At 43.4% G+C, this 22,460-nt stretch overlaps 1 protein-coding gene across 1 annotated transcript in view; it reads left to right on the top strand.

The window, feature by feature from the left end:
• The first annotated feature begins 470 nt into the window (after positions 1-470).
• LOC110205245 (uncharacterized) overlaps positions 471-22,460 on the top strand; it is a 40,438-nt gene continuing 18,448 nt past the window's right edge. Inside the window, 3 exon segments of the mRNA XM_078149925.1 lie at positions 471-1,123; positions 19,498-19,754; positions 21,261-21,346. Of these exon segments, the coding sequence (XP_078006051.1) occupies positions 19,721-19,754; positions 21,261-21,346 (120 nt within the window). The 5' untranslated portion in view covers positions 471-1,123; positions 19,498-19,720.

Genomic DNA, 22,460 nt, shown 5'->3' with positions numbered 1-22,460 from the left:
AGCTCTGATGCAGGGACCCTTTCTGCCCCGGACGCCGGATCCCGTTAACGCCCCACGCGGTTACCATGGTGATGGACTTCTTCATCCCTCCCCCTTCCCCTTCCGCCCGCTCACGTCGGGATGATCCAATAAGAGAGAAATCTCTGCTTTATCACTACCCGAAGCTGGCCTGGATTGTATCGTAAGCCAGGTTTAGCTCTGGTTTATGGACAGCCCGGAGTGTGGGAAGCCAGAGCCGCAAAAGAGGCCGAACCCCCGGAAAGGAAAATCCTCGCCAACCATTCTCTCCTGTGGGCCTCGGGGACACGGAGCCTCAAAGACTTCTGGGAGCTGGAGTCGCGGAAAGGAAGCCACTCCTAGACTCCTTCTATCACGTATCGGCTGACCGCCAGACTACAACTCCCAGAGGTCTACGCGACGCAGTTCCGCCTCTGACTGTTCTATAAGCACCACTCCCCCCTCCTCCCCACCCCCAAGTCTGTGGACTGACAGAAAAGAGCTGGGCCCGTCCTCCCTACGCGTTTAATGTCTCTGTGTTGGTGGACGGGGGGGTTTGGGGAGATCGACCTTTCCACTTTGGGGATCCCCTGAGGCCGAGGTGCATGTTTCTGCGTGCGTGTGTGATAGAGATTTACAGCTAGAAGCGACCTTAGCATCTTAGTCCAGCCCTTAAAGATAGGGAAACTGAGGCCTGGAGAGGTTAAGTGACTTGCACAGGTTCACCCAACTAATAAGCAGAGCTTGGACCTGAATCTCCAGGACCGCTGTCCTTAAATCCAATCCGGGTCTCCGTGTGAACCTGAGCCACTTCCAGGAGCCCTGTGTGTGCCCCTTGCCAGTTGGGATGCCTGGTACTCATCATGTGGCTCGCCGTCTTTACGTCCCTCGCCTGGGGCTCACTGGTCAGGTCGTGTGACTAAGGCTGCCAGTCTCCAGCTCCTTGCCGAGTCTGCCCACACTAGCCCGGGGTTAGAGTTCACAGGAGCCTGGCCTGAGAGGGCCGAATCAAAGCCAATGTCCCCAGCTGAAGGGACCTTGTTCCTGAGTTCCCAGGTCTCAGCAACACAGGAATAAGCCAGCCAGGAGGGATAACCGTGGAGGAAGAGAGTGCATGTGAAGAGAGGTGAGAACAAAAAAGCACGGTGGGGTGGGAGGAGTAGCATCTCCCAGGACGGGAGAGACACCTGCACTTCAGGAGAGGGGAGGGGCTTCCGAAGAGTCTCCAATGCTAGGGGCTGGCCCCGGGGAGGGAGAAATACGAGGACCACTACTACAGGGGTCCCCCAATAGAAAGCTAGCACGGTAACAGTGAAAAATATTATCTGCATGGAGATGTCCCTTGAAGTTAGAAGAATGAATGAGCCTGCGAGGTGGTGGAAGTGTTAGATTGCTGGAAAACCTGCTTCTAAATCAAGCCTCAGACATTTGCTGTGCTAATCTCTCCCATTTGTAAAATGGGGATAATAATAGCACCTATTTGTCAGGGTTATTTTGAGGATTAAATGAGATAATATATGTAAAATGTTTTGCAAACCTTAAAGTGCCCTGTAAATGTTATTTGGCCACTGTTGAAAGAGCAGAGTTGAAGGGCCAGAGACAGAACTTCAGGGAACGGCCACCTGAGGAGGAGAAGAGAAGCTAGTGAAGTAGTTTGAGAGCCAGGTGAACTGGGGTTTCTGACCAAGGGAAAGGAAGGGAAGACAGAGTATCCATAAGCAGGGGGATGGCCAGATTCTACAAAAAGTCATGAAGGATAAGGACTGAGAAAAAACTCATTGGATTTGGGAACACGGCAGCTGCTGATGACCTTTGAGAGAATAGTTTGAGTAGGGTGGTGGGGATGTAAGCAGGGTTGTGCTGATACATGTTTAAAAACTGGTTTTCCAAAAAATGTACTGAGGACACACTCTTAAGTTGAGTCTGCATTATTTACATTTTCTCCATCTCTCTCTGAAGTCTAGGCAATCAGCAAAACAAATACATCAAGCCCATATTTGTAGACTTTGCTGATTTCTGAGGTGTAAAGGGTCACGCTGAAAATTTAACATTCAGCTTACAGGTCCAAGCTGGGTCCAACACACCCCTGATATAAGGCAGATTGCAGAGAGGTGATGAAAGCAAAGGGGCTACACATAGACTATTTTAAAATCTTTTATGTTAAATTTTATTTTTCAAATAAAGATCCATCTTTCCTCTCACCTACCCCTTCTCCCCCCCCCCAAAGCAAGTAAAACAAAATCCTTTTTTACAAATATAGACAAAACAAATTCTCACATTGGCCATCTTTAAAAAGAAGTTATAGACTACTTTTTAAAGAAGTTGGCCATGAAGTGGAGAAGAGGGATGAGATTGAATTCAATGAACATGTATTAAACATCTACTAAGTACAAGGCATTGTGGTAGATTCTGAAGATGTAAAGAGAAAAATAAAACAGCCCTAGTGTTCAAGGAGATTGACTTCCACTGGGGATCACAGCATGTCACATGTGGAAGCTGTTTATTCCCACCTAGTTAGTCCTTTGGCAACATATCTGACATGTGGTCCTACATCCAGCCTTTTCCTGAAAGCCACCAAAGACAGGAACCCATTTCACTTTTGGAGAGCTCTAATTGGTAGGAATCCCCCCCCCCCCAGCCTTATTGCTAGTCTCAATTTGTTTCTTGCAACTTCTACCCATTGCATCTAGTTCTGCTTTCAAGGGCCAAGACAAACATCTAATCCTTCTTCCACATAACAACCCTTATATGCTAGAAAACTCATGTTCTACTGAGGATGGTTGCTAGATGAAAAAGATGGGAAGAGGGAAGGCTTTTTTAAGAACTGACTATATGGGCAGCTAGGTGGTGTAGTGGATAGAGCGCTGGCCCTGAAGTCAGGAGGACCTGAGTTCATATCCTGCCTCAGACCAAACACTTGACACTTACTAGCTGTGTGACCCTGGGCGAGTCACTTAACCCCAATTGCCTTTAAAAAAAAAGGGAAAAAAAACTGACTATGCATGACCATGTTTATAGATAATGGGAAAGGAGTCAGTGGAGAGGAAGAGACTTTGATGATACATTGGAGACAGAGGTTGATGATGCTTATAGTATGCTCCTGAAGCGGGTGAAAAGGAAAGATTAGCCTTATTAAGAACTGAGAATAACTCTTCCTCTAAGACAAGAAGAGAGGAGGAGAAAATGAGCAACATTGGATACTGATATTTTCAGGTGTGGAGATGATGGTAATAACTTATATCTATGTAGTACTTTACTATCATCTCAACAACCATGTAATGTAAGTGCTATTATTATCCCAATTTTACAGATGAAGAAACTGAGGCTCAGGGAAGCTAAGTGATTTGTCTATGGTCACAGAGCTAGTAAGTGACAAGAGGCAGAATTTGAACTCAGGTTTTTTTGACTTTTAAGATCAATAATCTATCCACTACTCTACATTGCCTCCCCACTATGTTATGTTGCTTATACCAGGTGGCCTGAATCCTCTTAGTGAAGAAGCAGGAGGCCAAGTAATTTGCTATAAGTTTTGGGAATGGAGAGAGGAAAGGGTTTGAAACAATCTGTGGGGAAAAAGATAGGGAATCAAAGGATTACTCCATAGGCAGCATTGTAGGTCCAGTAACATAATGTAGAGTGAGTGAAATTAATTTGATTTTATGACTTTCTCTAGGCATGCTCAGCTGCCTCTGATCAGGAATGGAAAACTCAGGTAGAAATTGCCCAAGGTAATGATTAGCAGGTCAAAAATGATGGAAAGAAGGGAGGGAGAAGCATTCCAGGATGGTGGCTGGTGAATCATCAGAGTTAGCAAACTGTGGCATCAAGACTGGGGATGTGGTGGTGGTGTCATACAGTAAAAAGGGAATGTGCTCTGGAGACAGAGGACCTGTGTTCAAATCCCAACTTTGATGTTACTACCTTTCGGACCTTTGAACAAGTTACTTAACTCCACGGGCCTCAGTTGCCCTATCTGTAAAATAGAATGTCCAATCCAAGGACCTCTTAGGTTTCTTCCAGCTCTAGATCAATGATCATATGATTACGTTAGATGTAATTAAAATCAGAATTCAAAGATACCATGGGAGAGTATAAAATGTTTGTGGATTAGATAAGGAAGAATCAAGGGAAAGACTAGAACTGGTGGTAAGAGTAAAGAGTAAAAGGTAGATGAAGAGTGAAACAAGGAGGTGTTGTGGTCAGAGTAAATATAATTTTTATATTCAGGATCTCGGAGATGATTCTCACGGAACCAAAGGTGTGATCATTACAGCTGGAAGAAAAGGACATAGAGGTCATCTGGTCCAACCCCGTTTATATCTGTAGAAAGTAAGGTCCAGATTGCTTAACCCACTTGCTTAAGGTCACACAGATGGCAAGAGGCAGAGCTGGCATTTGAACCCAGCAATTTTGTGACCTTAGACATTCCTCTGTCACAGAGCACTTTCTAGTTTCTCGGATGAAAGCCAAGGGTATTCTTATTAAGTTTGCTGCTGCTGTGGATAAAAGCTGGGAGGAATAGCTAACATATAGGATCTGGCCCCAGAGTTTCTAAAGAGAATGCAGAGTGTTTGTGTTTAGGAATTTGCAATGGTTTTACTGCCAGTATTCTGCCAGTGTGGCTCTTGGACTTCTAGGCAGATGAGGCCTGTGAGGGATTGGGAAACTGATGAATCAGAAGACTGGGTATCATTAAGCTGCAAGTGGGATCTCACTCATGGAAAAGGCCGGAAACCCTGTGGGACCTTTGACACATTGGCCTGCCATAGTAGAGATCACAGAAGGGACACCTCTGGCCCTTATTTACTCCAGATCTTAATTTTTTATCATTCTACCTCGCCTTACTTTCCCACTACCTTCTTCTTACATTCTACCTATGCCTAACCCTATTCTTTGTTCTCACCCTAACCCCCAATCCCTCCACTTCTCAGTATTTTCTCAGGCCGTCACCCCTGCTCTGCTTCAAATCTCTCCCTCTCTAATCTGTCCTCCACGTAGCAGCCAAAGTGATTTTTCTAAAGCATAGGTCTGACCATGTCACCCTCTCCCCACCTCCATTCAGTGAACTCCAGTGGCTCCCTGGTACCTTGAAGATCAAATATAAATTCTTCTTTTTGGCATATAAAATTCTTTGTGACCAGACCCCTTCCTATCCTTCCAGTCCTCTTCCAAAGTACTCCTGTCCGTGCGCTCTGTTATTGAATCGTACCAGCCACCTTGTCGTTCCTTCGAATTGATATTCTATATCCCCTTTGCATGCCTTTGCAATGGCTGTGCCCCATGAAATGTTCTTCTTCACCTTGGTTTCTCTGCTTCCTTTACTTTCTTCAAGACTCAGCTCAAATGTCACCATCTCTAGGAGACCTTTTCCCAGTCCTCCCAGATGCTGCTGCCTTTCCCTCTTAAAGGTTATCTGCTTGTATGTGTTTCATATATACCTATTTGTAGACATGGTGTCTCCCCATTAGAATGTAAGCTCCTTGAGGGCAGGGGCTGTTTTTGCTTTTTCTTTGTATCCTCAGCACTTAGCACAGTGCCTGGTACATAACGAGTGCTTAATAAATGCTTGTGGACTGATTGATTAATTGATAAAATCTTAGTAATGCTGTGTGGTTTCTGTTATATTCAAGAATCCAATGAAATATAGACTCCAATGGAAATAAATTACACTAAGGACAAGGGGCCAAGTACACAAGTAACTGAGGGTCAGTGATAAGACACAGAGACAATTGGAGTCATCATATACCCCAGCATCTTTGAGGATCCTCTTATAAGAGAAGAAAAGAAGACAGGTGCATGGGACCTCCCCATTCCTCTTATCCCCTCATCCAGAGGGCTGGCCTGTGATGCAAAGGCCAGGCTCCTCAATCTACTACCCACGTTACACCATTCACGATATTCCTGCCTCCATGGCCAGTCTCGTCGTATTATGAATATAAACAGGGGACCACTAAGGTCTAGAAGAGCTGGAGGAAGACAGTATATGGCCTTTGACAGTAGGTGAGATCTGGGCAATGACAAGTGCAGAATCTTTCAGAGTGAAGAGGAGCCTGTAGGGAATTAGTCCCATTTCCCATCTCCAGGCCTGACCCGGGTCACGTGACACGGCCTACCAAAGTGTACTGGTTTGCCTCAAACCCTGCGGGAATAATCCTCAGAGTGCCAAAGACCCGTGAGAGGCACGTAGAAGACATGTCACAAGTTCCTTTGGAGAAAGCTTTGTGCTGCAGCAGGAGTGTCTTATGGGGTATCTGCTCAAGAATGACAGATTACACCATATTTGATCCTTGGGCAAATAAAAGAGAATGCCAGAGATTTTCAGCAACACGTACAGCCAAGTCTTTCATGATACCTTTGTGGACAAGAAGCAGATGTGTGTACTAGATAATGTTACAGTTAGGTAGATTTGGAGCTGACTGGATGACTAACTTTAAAGAAATAGTGATTAGAAGTATTATGTCACTTAGAAAGGAAGCATCAGGTTGAGGGCCCTGAAGATTCGTCTTTTACCCTATGTTGGTCAATATTTTTCTCAATGACGTGGATAGATGTATAGGTCGTGGTACAGGCACAGTTACTCAATTTTCAGGTGTCACAAAGATGAAAAGGATAGCTGACATTTTGGCTGGTAGAGCATCCAAAAAGATCTTGATGGACTAGGAACATTTGACCAAATCCAGTAAGGTAGATTCTATAGAGGTAAATGTAAAATCCTACATTAGGTTAAAAGGATCAAGTTCACAAATACAAGATGGAGGGCGTACGGCCAAAGAAAGGTGGAAAAGCCTTGGGTCTTCTAGAGGAACCCAGGCTTGCTACGTGGACCGGCAACGCGGCAGACAGAAACAAATTGATGCAGTCAGAGGCTGCGTTAATGGACACATGCTGTGAATTCACATAATGAGCAACAAATGGTCCCTCAGGTTCCCTATGGAATATTACGTCCAATTCTGAACACCTGTATTTTAGGCAAGACGTTGAAAAGCTGTAGTGAATCTACTGAAGGATGACTAGAATGGTGAGGGAGTTGGAGAGAATGCTCTATAAGAATCCTCTGTAGGAACTGGAGGCTTTGATCCTGGTGGGGGAAAAACGCATTAGGTTTTCTCTATGGAACAACCTCTCAGCAAATAGAACTGTCCGAATGTGGAACTGGCTGGTCATGAGGTAGTAGAAGGAAGACACTGCAGAGGTCCTTGAGCAAAGACTGGGTGGCTACTTGTTGGGTATATCGTAAAAGGGATTCTTTTGCAAGCGTGGGTTTGGCAAGATGGCCCCTGAGGTATCTCCTATCCCTAAAATTCTGATGTTGCCGAGGGGATTCTTATTGAGGTATAAGTTGGACTAGCCGATACAAATTTAAGATTTTGTGATTCTGGTTAAACTATAAGCATGAAGGAAGCAAAGAAGGAGCTTGCAGGTTGAGAGGAGGGAGATCATGGTGACATAGACAATCTCTTTAGATTCTAGGTGCTGGTGTTTGCAGTGTGAATGGGAGATGAAGCAGCATGATACAATCTGATACAAAGAAGAAGTGATGACATCTCTAGACTCCACTATTGTATATTCGTGAAATGAACAGGTAAATTAGGGCATGGAGGAGGGGCAGGTAGATTTTTCAGGGAACCAGGAGGACTCTTGGGATTCAACAGGAAGGTGAAAATGGGTTGTTTTCCTGACAGTGTTTGGAAAATCAAGTGTTGGTCCTAGAGAATAGAATAGATGAGTGGTAGGTTCAATAGGGATCTTCACAAAAGGGGTAGAGGGGGCAGCTGGGTGGTACAGTGGATAGAGCACTGGTCCTGAAGTCAGGAGGACCTGAGTTCAAATCCGGCCTCAGACCAAACACTTGACCCTTACTAGCTGTGTGACTCTGGGCAAGTCACTTAACCCCAATTACCTAAAAACAAAAAAACCCCAAAAAACAAAAGGGTTAGAGATAGAGATCTGTGTTCTGGGGTCTAGTGTTCCTAAGTCTGTCACTATCACTGCATGGTGGAGTGGAGAACAAAGGCACCAGAACTACCTGGAGTCAATCCAAGGCCTGGAGCTTTGTCTAGCGCTACATGCAGCCTTAACCCAGCCTAGGAGCCATCAAGTAGACTGGGTAGCCAAACCAGTTGAGCAGATTTTCATAGGATTTTTAATACTACTCTGGACCTTTGTCTTGATCCTTGTCTCCTGTTTTACTCATTTACTGCTTTGATTCTTGACTATGACTTCATTTCAACCTACTCTAAATTAAGTTGCTGCTATTCCCCTTTTGACCGACAGTGACATTGGACAGACATCCCCTTTTGCCTGTGGGCCTTTCAGATTGTCTTAGCTAACCAAGTTATACCTCACATAAGCCCTCTTGCTCCTGTCCCTGAATCTGGTCCTGGTCCCTGGATGTAGTACATGGAGATACCTTAATTTGCATACCTCTGTTGCCACAGTGGAGAATGCCAGATTTCTCTGGTTATTGGCCCTGCGCTAGGAAGGCCCTGCAAGAGAAGAAAAATACCAAGCCTTCTTTTCAAACCTGAACTGTATATCACGTAACAAAGTGAAGAGTTGCCAGCACAGTGTAGACCACATAGTTGACAGAGCCTCTTCCTTCAGAGGCAATATGCATAGGAGATAGAATAGTGAGACCACTGGGTTTGGAATCAGGAGAACTGAGAAAGAATTGTTGTCTCCTGGACTTACTTAGCTGTGTTACCACAGGCAAATTACTCCGCCTCTCAGAGCATCAGTTTCCTCGTTTATGAAACTGAAATAGCAATGCTTGTACCAATTCATTAGGTTGTGGTGAAGAGAACACTTTGCAAAACTCGAAGTGTTATACAATATTGTTATTGTTATTCACTGACTCATAGGATTATAGAGCTAGAGCCGGAAGAGACCTGAGATGCCATCTGCTCCAGCACTCTCATTTTACAGATGAGGAAACAGACCCAGGGAAGTTAACTTGCCCAAGGGCAAAGCAAACAGAATATAGAAGAGGAGAAGGGAAGAAGAGGAGAATACACATTTATTTAGTGCTTACTACATGTCAGGCATTATGCTAAATGCTTTGAGGCAAGATTTGAACTAATTTTTTATTTACTAATTAATTGACAAGTGCCCAATTAGTTTGAAATTGTAGCACCATGTATAGGGGGTTAATTATCATCTATGTTGCTCTCTGGGTCTTGCATCACCAGTTCCATATTGGATACCTCTTACCTAGGCTGCTGCATTGGCCTAATTGGTCTCCCTACCTTGAGTCACTCCCTACTCCAATCCATCCTTAACACAGCTGCCAAACTAATTTTCCTTGATCTGACCATATCATTTACATCCCCACTCTCTCAATAAACTCCATTGTCTCCCTATGCCCCTAGAATCAAACATAAACTCCTTCATTTGGCTTTTAAAATCCCTGGTAACTTGGCCCCAACCTATCTTCTTAGATCTCTTACACGTAAGTGTCTTTCCAGCACTCTGTGCTCCTGAAAAACTGGCCTTCTCTTTCTATTCTTCACCTTTGGTACTCCATGCTGTCTCCATGCCTTTGCACTGGCCTTCCCATTTCTCGAATGCTTTCCCACCTCCTCTGTGCCTCGCAGAATCCCATTCTTACTTCAGGATATAGCCTAAACACCATGAAGGCTTTCCTGATTCTCAGCTGCTATTGTCCTCCTTAACTACACGGTATTTACCTGCTTGTGTCTATTTTGTAATTCTCTATGCACATGTTGTCTCCCTTATTAGAATGCAAGCTCCGGAAAAGGAGGGATTATTTGATTTTTTTTTTTGCATTTGTTTCTCCATAGCAGGCACTTAATATAAATGCTTGACTGATTATAGTAATCATATTATAAAGCTACCTTTTTCTTTTTCCTTTTTCCTCTTGATAAGTCTCACTGATTCTCATTCAGGCACAAGTAAGACTAAGTGGCCTCTGACATACCTTTTAATTACAAGATGCTATGATTGAATTGGGCTCAATTTCAGGAAAAAGTAAAATGTTAATAATTGAAAGATGAGAAAATTCCATCTCAGGCACAGGAAGAAGATAAAACACTCACTGGTTCTCTGGGGTATCCTTCCCCTGACCTTTGGGATTGGTGGAGATAGAAGGGAATAGAAAGAAAAGGGAGTTGGGAGTTGTTTCCTGGCCTTATTTTGGCTCACTTTCTATTGCAGTATCATCAGTATTCCCCAAGGGGGTGCTGTTCCCACTTTGATTCACTGAATCAAAATAGATTTTCTAGTTTTTGCAGGAGATTCGGGGTTTTTCTGGCCCCTTATTTGATCTGAGTCCTCTTTGGAATAGGACTATGACAGTTATCCCAGTCATCACGCTCTGGGAGTGTGTGTACTTGACTGGTAGCCAAGTAGCAACTCAGGGGTAGCCAGAGGGAGAGGAGGTAGCTCTAGGGAAGAAGGAGAATTTCCATTTCAGTAAACACTAAGCTCTTATTTGTGGGCTCTCCACAAAGTCCACGTTGATGCCGCTTTGTGGGGTGGTGTTGATCCTTGGTTTTCAATGCCTGTGCCAGTAAAAGGCAAAATTCAGCAGTTTCTATCCAACTGGAAAGGCTTTGAGTATGGTCTTGGCACCATGTGGTGGCTGCTGTCAGGGGACGGACATGGTTACATCCACCAAGGTTTGTCACCACTAGATGAATTCTTTGGAAATGGAAATTCTACTTGCTTTTTTTTCTTTTTTTTGGTGAGGCAATTGAGATTAAGTGACTTGCCCAGAGTCACACAGCTAGTAAGTGCCAAGTATCTGAGGTCGGATTTGAACTCAGGTCCTCCTGACTCTAAGGCCAGAGCTCTATCCCCTGAGCCACCTAGCTGCTTCAATGGTGTTAAAATATGGGAGACTCACAGCCATATAATTGAGGGTAGGGTGAGGGGGGTGGAATCTAGATCTGTGATATCATTAGTAAAAGGAGCTTCTAGTAAGGAAACTCTGTACCAAGAATTTATAGTTGTAGTTGCTGGAAGCACTAAGAGGTTTAGATTAAGATTTGCCTAGGGTCACAGAGTCAATATATGGAAGAAAGGTGAAGGGAACAAGCATTTACTAAGCACCTATTATGTACCAGGCCCTGTACTAAGCACTTTACAAATGATCTCATTTGATCTTCACAACAATACTCTCAGGTAGGTGCTATTATATATGCTATATTTAAGGAACCTTTGGCAGTCAGAGGCAGAGTGACTTGGCCAGGGTCATCCAGCTAGGAAGTATCTGAGTCCATATTTGAATTCATGTGTTCCTGATTCTAGGCCCAGCATTCTATCTACTATGCTATCTAGCCAGGACAACATAAAATTAACCCCCCACCCTCCCACACTCCCTTCCCCCCACTCCTCTTAATATTCCCCTATATCTTCCACCAAAGCAAAAAGGGACTATTCTTTCCATAACCTTCAGGCTGTAGGCTATCTTTTTGCGACTTCTTTACCCCTCCAAGGGTACCCTTAATGTTCATTTAAATCTGATTTTACCTGCATAAAAATGGAGGAGGGGCAATATCAGTCAGTCAGTCAAGAAGCATTTTTTAAGTGTCTTCTGTGTGCCAGGCACTGTGCTAAGCTCTGAGGATACAAAGAAAGGCAGAGGACACTTCCTGCTCTCAAGGAGCGCAGGGTATAATGAGGAAGACAATATGACAACAACTACATACAAACCATATGGGTGTGTCGGGGGTGTAAGGGAGGACTAACATCTTGCTGGGAGGGCTTGCCAAGCCCTTCTCAGGGCTGCTCGTCCACCTTCAGTGTCCACCTGGCACTCAATGGTTATCTGTGGCTCCAGGAAACTGTAGCATGCACAGGGGCCACACCTCAGGAAAACTATTTTGGCAGATGGGCTAAAACCAGGTTGAGGGTAACCAGTAGGCCTCCAACCAGTCAGTGAGTTAGGATGTCCACCCCAAGCATGTTCAGACTTACCCCATGGAATGGGTGGATGAGAACGATGGGTTTCAACAGCTATGAAGGCAGCGGCAGCTGAAGCAGCCCCTGGGGAGCACTTAGAGCTCAGTCAGACATTGAAGATACCAAGGTTGTCCACTGCATCCTGGGCCATCCCCAGTTGTCTTGACTTTTGTCCTGCCACTGGACTTCAATGACTCTGGAAGAAAGTGAGATTGAATTGTGCAACTCTTCCTCACTTAAATCCAATTCACAAGCAAATCAAGAAGTCACCCATAATGTCATTGGTCCTCTTTGAAAACAAAGGACTACCACCACCACCAACAAACTCTGTGTGTGTGTGTGTGTGTGTGTGTGTGTGTGAGAGAGAGAGAGAGAGAGAGAGAGAGAGAGAGAGAGAGAGAGAGAGACAGAGAGAGAGAGAGAGATTGGATATAACCAACAAAAAGGAGGCACTGGCATTGAGGGGGACCAGGAAGGGTTTCAAGTAGAAGGTAGGATTTTAGCTGAGACTTAAAGGAAGTCAGGAACACCAGGAGGTAGAAATGAGGAAGAAAAAAATTCTAAACATGGTGAGGCAGCCAGTGAAAATGCCCATGGTCAGGAGACAGATGCCTTTTTGAGGAACAGCAAGGAGGCTGGTGTCACTAGATCACAGAGCACATGAGTAAGGTAAAAAAGACCAGAAAAGGGGGGGGCAATCTCTGAATACTGAACAGAGCATTTTATATTAGATTCTAGAGGTGATAGGTAGCCATGGAATTGATTGAATGGGGTGGGGGGAGTTGTGATAGTATGTGTGACATGGTCAGACCTATGCTTTAGGAAGGACATTTTGCAGCTGAGTAGAAAATGGTCTGGAATGGGGAGAGCTTTATGCCAAGAAGACCAACCAGTAGTTTATTGCAGTAATCAAAGCATGAAGTGATGAAAGCCTGTGCCAAGATGGCAGAAATGTCAGGCAAAAGAGGAGGGGGGAGGGCATATGTGAGAGGTGTTAGAAAGGAAAAATCAACAAGCCTTAGCTATATATTGGATGTAAGTAGTGAGAGGGAGTGAGGAATTGAGGATGATACCTAGGTTGGTGTAACTGTAAGGATAGTGGTGACCTCAGTAGTAATAGGTAAGTTAGGAAGAGGTGTGGGTTTGGGGGGAAAGATACTGCGTTCAGTTTTGAACATGCTGAGTTTAAGACATATAAGGAACATGAAGTTTGAAATGTTAAATAGGCAGTTGGAGATATGAGATTAGAGGTCAGTAGAGAGATTAGGGCTGGAAAGGTAAGCACAGAGGTGATAGTTAAATCTACTGGAGCTGATGAGATCACTAGGTGAAATAGTATAGAGAGAGAAGAAAAGAGGCCTCAAGTGGAGCTTTATGGCTCAACCACAGTTAAATAGGAGGAAAACCTAGAGAAAAGAAAAGTATCAGGGAGTAGAAGGTGATTGACTGACAGCGTCAGAAGTTGCAGAAAGGTCAAAAAGAATGAGATTTAAGGAAAAAAAGCTGTCAGATTTTGGATTTAAGAGATCACTGGAGGGGCAATTAGGTGGTGTAGCACCGGCCCTGGAGTCAGGAGAACCTGAGTTCAAATCTCGCCTCAGACACTTGACGCTTACTAGTTGTGGGACTCTGGGCAAATCACTTAACTCCATTGCCTAGCAAAAAACAAACACAAACAACAAAAAAAGATCACTGGTAACTTTGGAGAGAGCATTTTGCATTGAATAATGAGGTTGGAAGACAGATTATAGTTTTAAGAAGCAAGTGAGAAGAATGGAAGTGGAGACATTGATTATAGATGGCCTTCTTAAGGAGTTTAACCACAAAAGGGTTAAGATACAAGAGATAGTTATTGGGAATGGAAGGATCAATAAAAGGTTTTTGGAGGATGGGGGAAATATGGGCATGTTTCTAGGCAAGCAACTAGTAGAGAGGGAGAAATTGAAGATAAGTGAGAGAATAGTGATGATAGAAGGGACAATCTGCTAAAGAAGATGGGATAGAATGGGGTCACTTGTGCACGTAGAAGGGTCTGCCTTGGCAAGGAGGAAGGCTACATCTGTATGTGAGACAGGTGAAGAAGACAGTGGTAGAAGGCATCTGGGTGGTATGAGAGGAGGAGGAGGAGAGAAGAAAGAGCTTTCAGCAAAGGCCTCCATTTTTTCAGTGAGATGAGTGAGGTTCTCAGCTGAGAGTGTTGTACCAATTGCAACAAGTGGGGGAGAGGGAGCTATGGGAGGATTGAGGAGAGATAAAAAGGTTTGGAAAAGCTGCTGTGATTGGTAGGATAGTGAATCAATTCCTGAACCCCCCCCAACCATCTTGATAAAGCCTACTGTTCTGTGGATTCATCTTAAGAATAAAGGGTTCCCCCTAAATTACCCTTTCCCCTTGCTGCTGAACAAAAGCATCTTGTCTAAGGTTTTCCAGGAAAATAACAAGGGTTTTTAAAAAGATTATTCTTGGGATCAGAGGCAGTCAGCCAATGCAGTTTGGTCTTCCTCCTAGAAGAGAAAGTGAGAGGACTAGAGGAATATCTGTATCACTGCTGAAAGGTTAGAATGAGATGAACTTTGAAAATATGGAAGAAATACTTCATTGGGAAAACAAATCTGAAGAGGCAGAGGAGAATCCATATCTTCATCTCCAAGTTAGAAGAAAAAGAAAGAAAGGGAAAGTAGAGAAAGAAAGGGAAGTAGAATGACGGAAGCTTTCTGCAAGACTTAGAATGTTTCCCCCCATGGACCTGGCCCCTCTCAGGAAGAAGCAGCTTCTCCTGCTCTGTGAGGTGCTCCTAGGAGAAGGGACTCATAGGATTCAGAGCTGGGAGGAGAATTCCTCTGATCCAACTCCTGCATTTTATGGCTCAGGAAACAGAGGTTCAGAAAGGTGACATTTCTTGTCCAAAGTTACCCAAGTAGAAAGTACCAGCACAAGAATTAGAATCCGTGTCCCCTGGTCCTAAATCTAGTGCTCTTGCCACTGTCCCAGTCCTGGTCCCAGGAAGCCTAGATGAGCTTCATGGCTGGTACAGTCGCAAATGGGGTAGTGAAGCAACTAGGCAAAAACAGCAGATCCTGTGGCTGGGATGTGGTGGAGAAGCCCCTCGAGAAGTAGGATGATAGATGTAGAGATGGAAGGAACCTTAGAAATCCCTTTATTTTAGAGATGAAGAAACTGAGGACAAAATAAATGACATGACTTGCCCAAGATCATATAGATAAGTGACAGAGGCAGGATTTGAATTCAGATTCTCTTACCCCAAAAAAGGCAGCTAGATGGCTCAGTGGATAGAGCTCTGAGGCTGGTGTCAGGAAGATCTGAGTTCAAATCCAGCCTCAGACACTTATTAGCTGTGTGACTCTGGGCAAGTCACTTAACTTCTGTTTGCCTTAATCCACTGGAGAAGGAAATGGCAAGCCACTCCAGTATTTTTGCCAAGAAAACCCCATGGACGGTATGGCCCATAGAGTCACCAAGAATCAGATACAGCTAAACAGCTCAACAGCAACAGCAGCCTCTTACTCCAAAGCGAGCACATTCCCCACTGAACCTCGCTGCTGCTGCTTGCAGATCCAGCACTTTTCCCACTGCTCTGTGCTCAAGCCTGTTGATTTCTACTTGTTTCTGTACAAATGATGCCTGACAAAAGGAACTTATAAAACATGCTAGGGTTTATGAAATCCTAGGCAAGAAATCAAAGCCTTTATTGGCAGAAGTGGCATTTTCATTACTACTTCCAGTGGAAGGTATACTTCTGAAAGAAAGGAGAATATGGGAAGTAAACAGTGGCTTAAAAAGGTAGTATTAGCAAATGGAACTTAGATATCTGTCCCGAGCTTTTGAACAGAAACAGTAAGCTCTTGGCCAGTGATAGCATGCTCTCAGTGAAAGCCAGTAAAACATAGATTTAGGGTCAGACCAAGAAGATTTTAAATTGAATGAAAATGAGGAAGAGGAAAAAACCTGGACACATATCTTCACTAAGTCAGAGATTAACAGGTACAAAATAGGAGGAATAATATCAGTGGACAGTATCAATAATTCATAAGACATAATGTTGAAGAAAAGAGGTGGTATTAATACTCTGCCTCAGATGTTTATATACATATGTGCAGAGTCTAAATTATAAAGTAAATTTAAGATCTTGGGGGAAAGGAACAATCATTTCTTAATGTTAAAGCACCTGTGCTAAATGCTTTACAGATATTATTTCATTTGATCCTCACAACAAACCTCAAAAGTAGAAGCTATTATTATCTCCATTTTACAGATAGGGAAACTGAGGCCAGGAAAGGTTCAGTTACTTGCTCAGGGTCACAAAGCTAGTAGGTATCTGAGGCTGGATTTGAACATCCTGCTTCTAGGCCCAGCACTCTATCCACTGAGAAACCTTACTACCTAGTTAGGTAAATTTAGTCTCCTATGTATCATTAGAATTTAGTGGGATGTAGAGAAGAAAATGGTTCTACTTTACTCAAAAGAGAAAGGTTAATAAAAAGGCTGGTAGAGTAGCAGTGTATATTAAAAAGATATACTGCTCCGAGAAAATAAATGAACCAAAGAGGATAAGGTATGGTGGACAGCATTTAGGTTAGATTCAATGGAGGGAGAAACAGAAGCAATATCATGATGGGGCAGAATACTATAGACCATCTGTACCAAAGGAAGAAATAGATGGTGAGTTCATTATGGAGTACTTCAGCTATCCAGACATCTGGTGGAACTCTCTGTCAAAAGCAGAGGAGCTGGTACATTCTTGATTTTCTTTTATGATGCCTTTATTATCCAAAGGATGGAAGATGTGACAAGGGGAATTGCCAGTCTGACCAAAAATGAGGAACTGATTGCTTGAGTTGAAATTTTGGGAACCTTGGAGGAAAATGACCATGCCATCTTATAATATTTAATAAATAAGGAAGGGAAAGAACAAGTCACACCAGACCAACCTTGTTTATTGTTTCAACAAAAGTATTAGATTAGGGAAATACCTGAATTTCAGCAAGGCATTTGACAGTGTCCCTAATCATATTCTTGTAAAAAGATTGGAAAGATGTGGGCTGGATGGCAGTGTGATTAAGTGAAATTGAGAATGGATCAATGGACCTTAAGGATAGTAATTAATGTAATTATGTCAGCCTGGAAGAAAGTTAAGCATATAATATCTCAGGGATGTGGCAATGACCATATTGTGTTCTACGTTTTTTGTCAGTGACTTGAATGAAGATGTAGGGGGCCAGTCAACAAAGATGGCCAATTAATTGCACAACAGTCAGAATCCAAAAAGATTACAGAAGGCTAGAATGATGAATCTAATTTAACATGAAAAATTACAATAGAGATACAGGTGGAATAAGAGGTCCAGAGTTAGAAGGGAACTAGAAGGCAGCATGTTATAATAGAGTGCCAGGCTTGGAGCTTGGGTTTAAATCCTGACTCTGACACTAGAACAAGTCACTTCATTTCTCTGAGATATAATTCCTTCATCTGAAGTGAAAATGGGAATCGTAACTGTAGTACCTGCACCTCAGGGTTGTTTTGAAACTCAAATGAGATCATGTAGAAAGCATTTTGCAAACTTTAAAGCACTATCTTGGAGTCAAGAAGACCCAAGTTCAAATCTGGCCTCAGACACATACTAGCTGTGTGACCCTGGGCAAGTTTGCTTCCGTTTTCTCATTTGTAAAATGAACTGGAGAAGGAAATGGTAATCTACTCCAGTATCTTTGCCAAGAAAACCTCAAATGGGGTCATGAAGAGTTGGACACAACTGAAAAGACATGTTGTTATTGTTGTTGTCATTAATTACCCCTCCACAACATTCTCTATCATTGGGTTAAAAAAATCAACCTCGTAAGTATAACATAGCAGTAGTGTAGGTAAACAACTGTTGGTAAGAAAAACATCTAGGGATTTTATTAGACCGTGAGCTCAACATGTCCGGCGAGAAATGTTCTGTGATCTTCAGGAGCATCAATAAAAGCTCAGTGTCCAGTGACAGCTTTATTGTACTCTGGAACACTTAGACTTCATGTGGAGTATTGCCTGCTTTTCTGGGCACTTTTTAAGAACAAGAGAAATTAAAGAACATCCATCAGACAGCGACTAGGATGATAAAGGAATCCGAAACCATGACATCCAAGGACTGACTGAAAGGAACTAGGAAAATTTCAACCAAGACTAGGGAAGGCTTAGAGGAGTCACCGCAGGGAGTGGTGCAGGTGACGTGCACATGACAGCAGGTGGAGGGAGGGGCGCGCGGGACGATGTTACTTTCACTTGCGTGGGTGCCAACTGTCCCTGTGCGGTGCAGCCAGGGGCTTTGGGGAAGCCGACACGGAGGGATGCTGGGAGTCGTAGTTCAGCGGCTCCCAACACGCCACGCCGGCGCAAGGCTTTTTCTTCTGCCTTGGTTGGTGAGTGAGGAGGGGCAGGCGCTGGAGCCCCTGCGGCTGCCAGGCTGAGGCTGGGCTCTTCCCCTTCCCCCCTGAGGTGGTCCCGGCTCTCTGGTTCCACCAGGCGCTGCCCACCCCTCGCCTCCCTGTACCTCGGGGTCCCGGCGCCCACGTGTGGGGATACTGGGGACGTGGAGAAAAGCCAGGCAGGGCCAACCCCGCAGGGTGTGGATGGTGGGCGGGAGGCAGAGGACCCAGGTTTTCTGCTTCTGCCCCTTACCAGCAGAGCAAGGGGCTTCTCTCTGGCGCCCAGTTTCCTGACCTGTAAAATGAAGGAAATGCCCTAAGATGATAGCCAAGTACTCATTCAGCTCTAAATCTTGTGAACTTGGTGTACATACAAGTGTCTAAAATTAATAAGAGCTTACATTCATATGATAGTTTGATTACCAAAGGCTCTTAAGTATATCACCCATTTTTATTTGCACACCTTGACACAAGTTAGTTTTTAAGTATCCTGCCTACATACAGATAAGAAAAGTGAGGTTTAGAGAAGTGACGTCCAAAATCACACAGCAATAATAACTCCTGCTTCTTGAGTACATTAAGGTCTACAAAGAAAAAGCTTCCTTCACAACATCCTCATGAGGTGTGGGCAGTACAAATCTTACCCACGTTTTTACAGATGACGAATGGAGGTTCAAAGAGACCTTGTTTGCACATGGTCACACATGTAACATGAGAGCTGGAATTTGAACCTAGATCTAAGAATTCAAGCTCTTTCTGCTGTATTCTGCTACTTGCTGGTGGAACTAGGCTTCCATTTCACTTCTCATTACAATTGTGCCACTTTGGAGCAGATTATGGAGACTTTGAACATAGAGCCTTGTGCTTCCACGTGAATCTGTTTCTGCCAGAGCCCTATATGTGCACGCCAGTGTGCATCTGTGTATCTGATATTATTTCAGGGGTCCTTTTAAAGCTTTATAACCGTTCAATAACTGTAGCACCTCATGTCATTTGTTCACAATGTGAACGTTGTACATGTTGGTTGCTAGTGTCAGAGCTGTGATTGAGGGTGCTGGGACCCTCCTACTGATACCAGTAGTGGGACTCATAAAAGCCTGAACCACAGAGGGTTGTATAGGTGAGATTGACCCTGAGTCCCCCAATCTCTCTGTAGGAGTACACAGCTGAGAGTGAAGGTGGAGAAGAATATGTCAAGAGAGCAGAAATCGATCCTGGGAGAAAAAGTCTGATCTGAAGCGTCTCAAGCTAATATTTCAGGACAGAGCAGATATTGACATCAAGAAGCAGACCCAAGAGTAGTTCCTGAGTATTCTACCTGGGAAGATCAGGACTGAGTTAAGCCACCACATCTAGAGAGCAGTGAGCGAGAGTTGACTATGAAGGATCTGATCCAAGTGCTGGAAGAGAAAGGTGAGAACTATCAAAGGATTGCTGGTAGGGAAATGTTTCCCCAAGGTGAGAGAAAGGCAAACTGACTTTCCTTCTGGCAGGTGGTGATATGTGTGATATATGGGGAAGTCTCCCTTGTGTGATCTCCTCACAGGGTGATACTATTTAGGCCTCTGTGTCCCATCCAAATCAGTCCTCAGCTTTTAGCTCTACTGTGTATAACAAGTAACTTCTGGAACAGCAGAGGGTAGATTATGCTCCACTGACTACTCCATTGGAGGAAAGACCTTCTAAGTAGGTTTGAGCAATAGGCCAAAGACCCTGCTCTGTGAAATGTTCATCCCGCCAGATGTTCCTGCCCTTTTGACTTTAATTCAGTATATCTGAGCATTTGGGCTTTTCACAAAAGTTATTGCATTAACTTGTTAGACAAATCAACCACATTTTTACATTAAGAAGCCTAGGAAGTGACATAGGAAAGAAACAGTTATGGATTAAATCAAAGTTTATTACAAGTATGAACAGGAATAGGTGTCAACCATCAGCACCATCAGCAGTGAGTGAGTGCAGGTCACTGCTAGCTCTGGAACAACAACTTGAATAGCCTTGTTACTCTGGGACCCAGGCTTTGGATTACTGGGTCCCCCCTCTCCCATAAAAAAACAAACAAACCAAGAATTTATGCTGGTAGACTCTGACAGTGAGGACTACTACCAAGTGCTGTTGAACTCAAAGCCCCTACCCACTATATCACCCTTACAACTAGGTCTATATTCCAAAGAGATCAAAAAAAGAGGAAAAACTTCCATATTTACAAAAATACTTTAGCAGCGCTGTTTGTGTTGGCAAAGATCTGGAAACTAAGCAGGTGCTATCAGTTGGGAAATGGGTGAACCAGTTATCACATATGGATGTAATGAAATACTGTTGTGCCATAAGAAATAATGAAAAGGATGGTTTCAGAAATTACCTGGGAAAACCTTTATTCATATCTCATGCATAGTGAGGTGAGAAAAACCAAGAGAACAATTTATACAGAAACCACAACATTATAAAGACAATATAAAGACTTAAAAACTCTGATTAATGCTATGACCACCCTTATTCCAGGATACTGAAAATGAAGCATGCTACCCAAGTCCTGACACATAGCTGATGCACTGAAGATCCAGAATGATCATACATTTTTGGACATGGCCAGTGCAGGAATTTGTTTTTCTTGGCTATCCACATTTGTTTTAAGGCTTTGGGGTTTGTTTGTTTTGGGGAGAGGGGAGGTAGGAGGAGAGCTGAGGGGGAAGGTGGTGAGAGAGTAAATTCTTGTTGAAAAAAAGTAAAATCAAATTCATGTTAAAAAACACAAAGACATGGACAAGAATTGCACAGGATGAGAAAAGACTTCAGTCTACATGAGTGGAGGGTATGGCCACCTTGGAGCCATTTGAAGTAGTGAAGTATAATCAACAATTAGAAAGGTTGTAACAAGTAACTTTGTTTTCTTTGGGACTTTTTTCTTCTTTCCTCCAGGTTTGCCTTTGCAGGACTCCACCCTTCCACAAGTGGGTAGCACAGAGGAGGATATGGTTCCTGGGCTCCTGCTATCTAAGCTTCAGGTAAATTGGGATTTTCAGTTTGTTTCCTGAAGTACCATCTTATTTCAGAGAGTTTTTAAAATAGAAATATCTTTATGGGCTAGAATGGTCACAAAAGGCTTCGTTCAATAAAAAAAAACCATTTGTTAAGTATCTACTGCATAAAAGCACTGTGCCAGTTACTGGGAAAGATACAGAAATATAACTTCAAGTCTACTTGGGTGGTTATAACATATAAACTAGAATGTGAGTGAAATACATTCAGAGCAAAAAGAGAGATGCTAACAAACTGTTAAAACATAATGTCCAAAGAAGAAAAGGTTATTTGGGATTTGATCTGGGTCTAAAGATTAGTAGGATTGCAACAGGGAGAGCAGGGGAGGAAAACATTCCAGGTATAAGGAATGATAGGAGGAAAGCCAGGACTGTGGAGAAACGTAGGATGTGTATAGAAGAAAATCAGTGTTCCGGTTTGGCTGGAATATAGTAGGGACTGATGTGAGATAAGGCTCTTGTAATGTAAGATCAGGTGGGGCCAGATTGTGGAGAGCTTTTCTTTTCTTTTCTTTTTTTTTTTTTACTCAAACCAGACTTAGGAGTTTGGGCTTTTATTTGGTTGGCAGTAGGGGGCTACTGATAGATTTTGAGCTGAGGCATGCCATGATTAGATTTGTTAGAAAGGAAGAATTTTCTGGCAGCAGTGAAAAAGATGAATTGGTAGGATAGACAGACTAGAGAAAGGAAGCCCAGCTGGCCTATTTAATGGTCTCAAATGGCAGTGATGGGGGTCTGTACTAGGATGTGGACAGCGTGAAGAGAATCATAGGGTCATTTAGAGCTAGAAGGGACCAGAGGGTCCATTTTTTTTTTTTACAGATGAGGAAATTGGGGCACAGAAAGGGTAAGTGACTTGCCCATGGTCATACAACTAGTTAGTATCTGAAAGAGTGAACTGTGCAAACATTATGAAAACTAGTTGGTAGAACTTAGCAACTGATTAGATAAGAAGGGTTGGTAAGAGGGAGGGGTCAAAAGTAACAAAGGTTTTGAGCATGAGTGAATGGGTAAATTTCGTTACAATTGACAGAAATAGGGAAACTTGAAAGAATAGTAGATTTGAGAAAAACATGTTCAT

The sequence above is a fragment of the Phascolarctos cinereus genome, unplaced genomic scaffold, assembly GCF_003287225.1.
Source record: "Phascolarctos cinereus isolate Bilbo 61053 unplaced genomic scaffold, phaCin_HiC Scaffold_2;HRSCAF=192, whole genome shotgun sequence".
Lineage (NCBI taxonomy): Eukaryota > Metazoa > Chordata > Mammalia > Diprotodontia > Phascolarctidae > Phascolarctos > Phascolarctos cinereus.
This window is presented reverse-complemented; position numbering and strand designations above follow the sequence as displayed.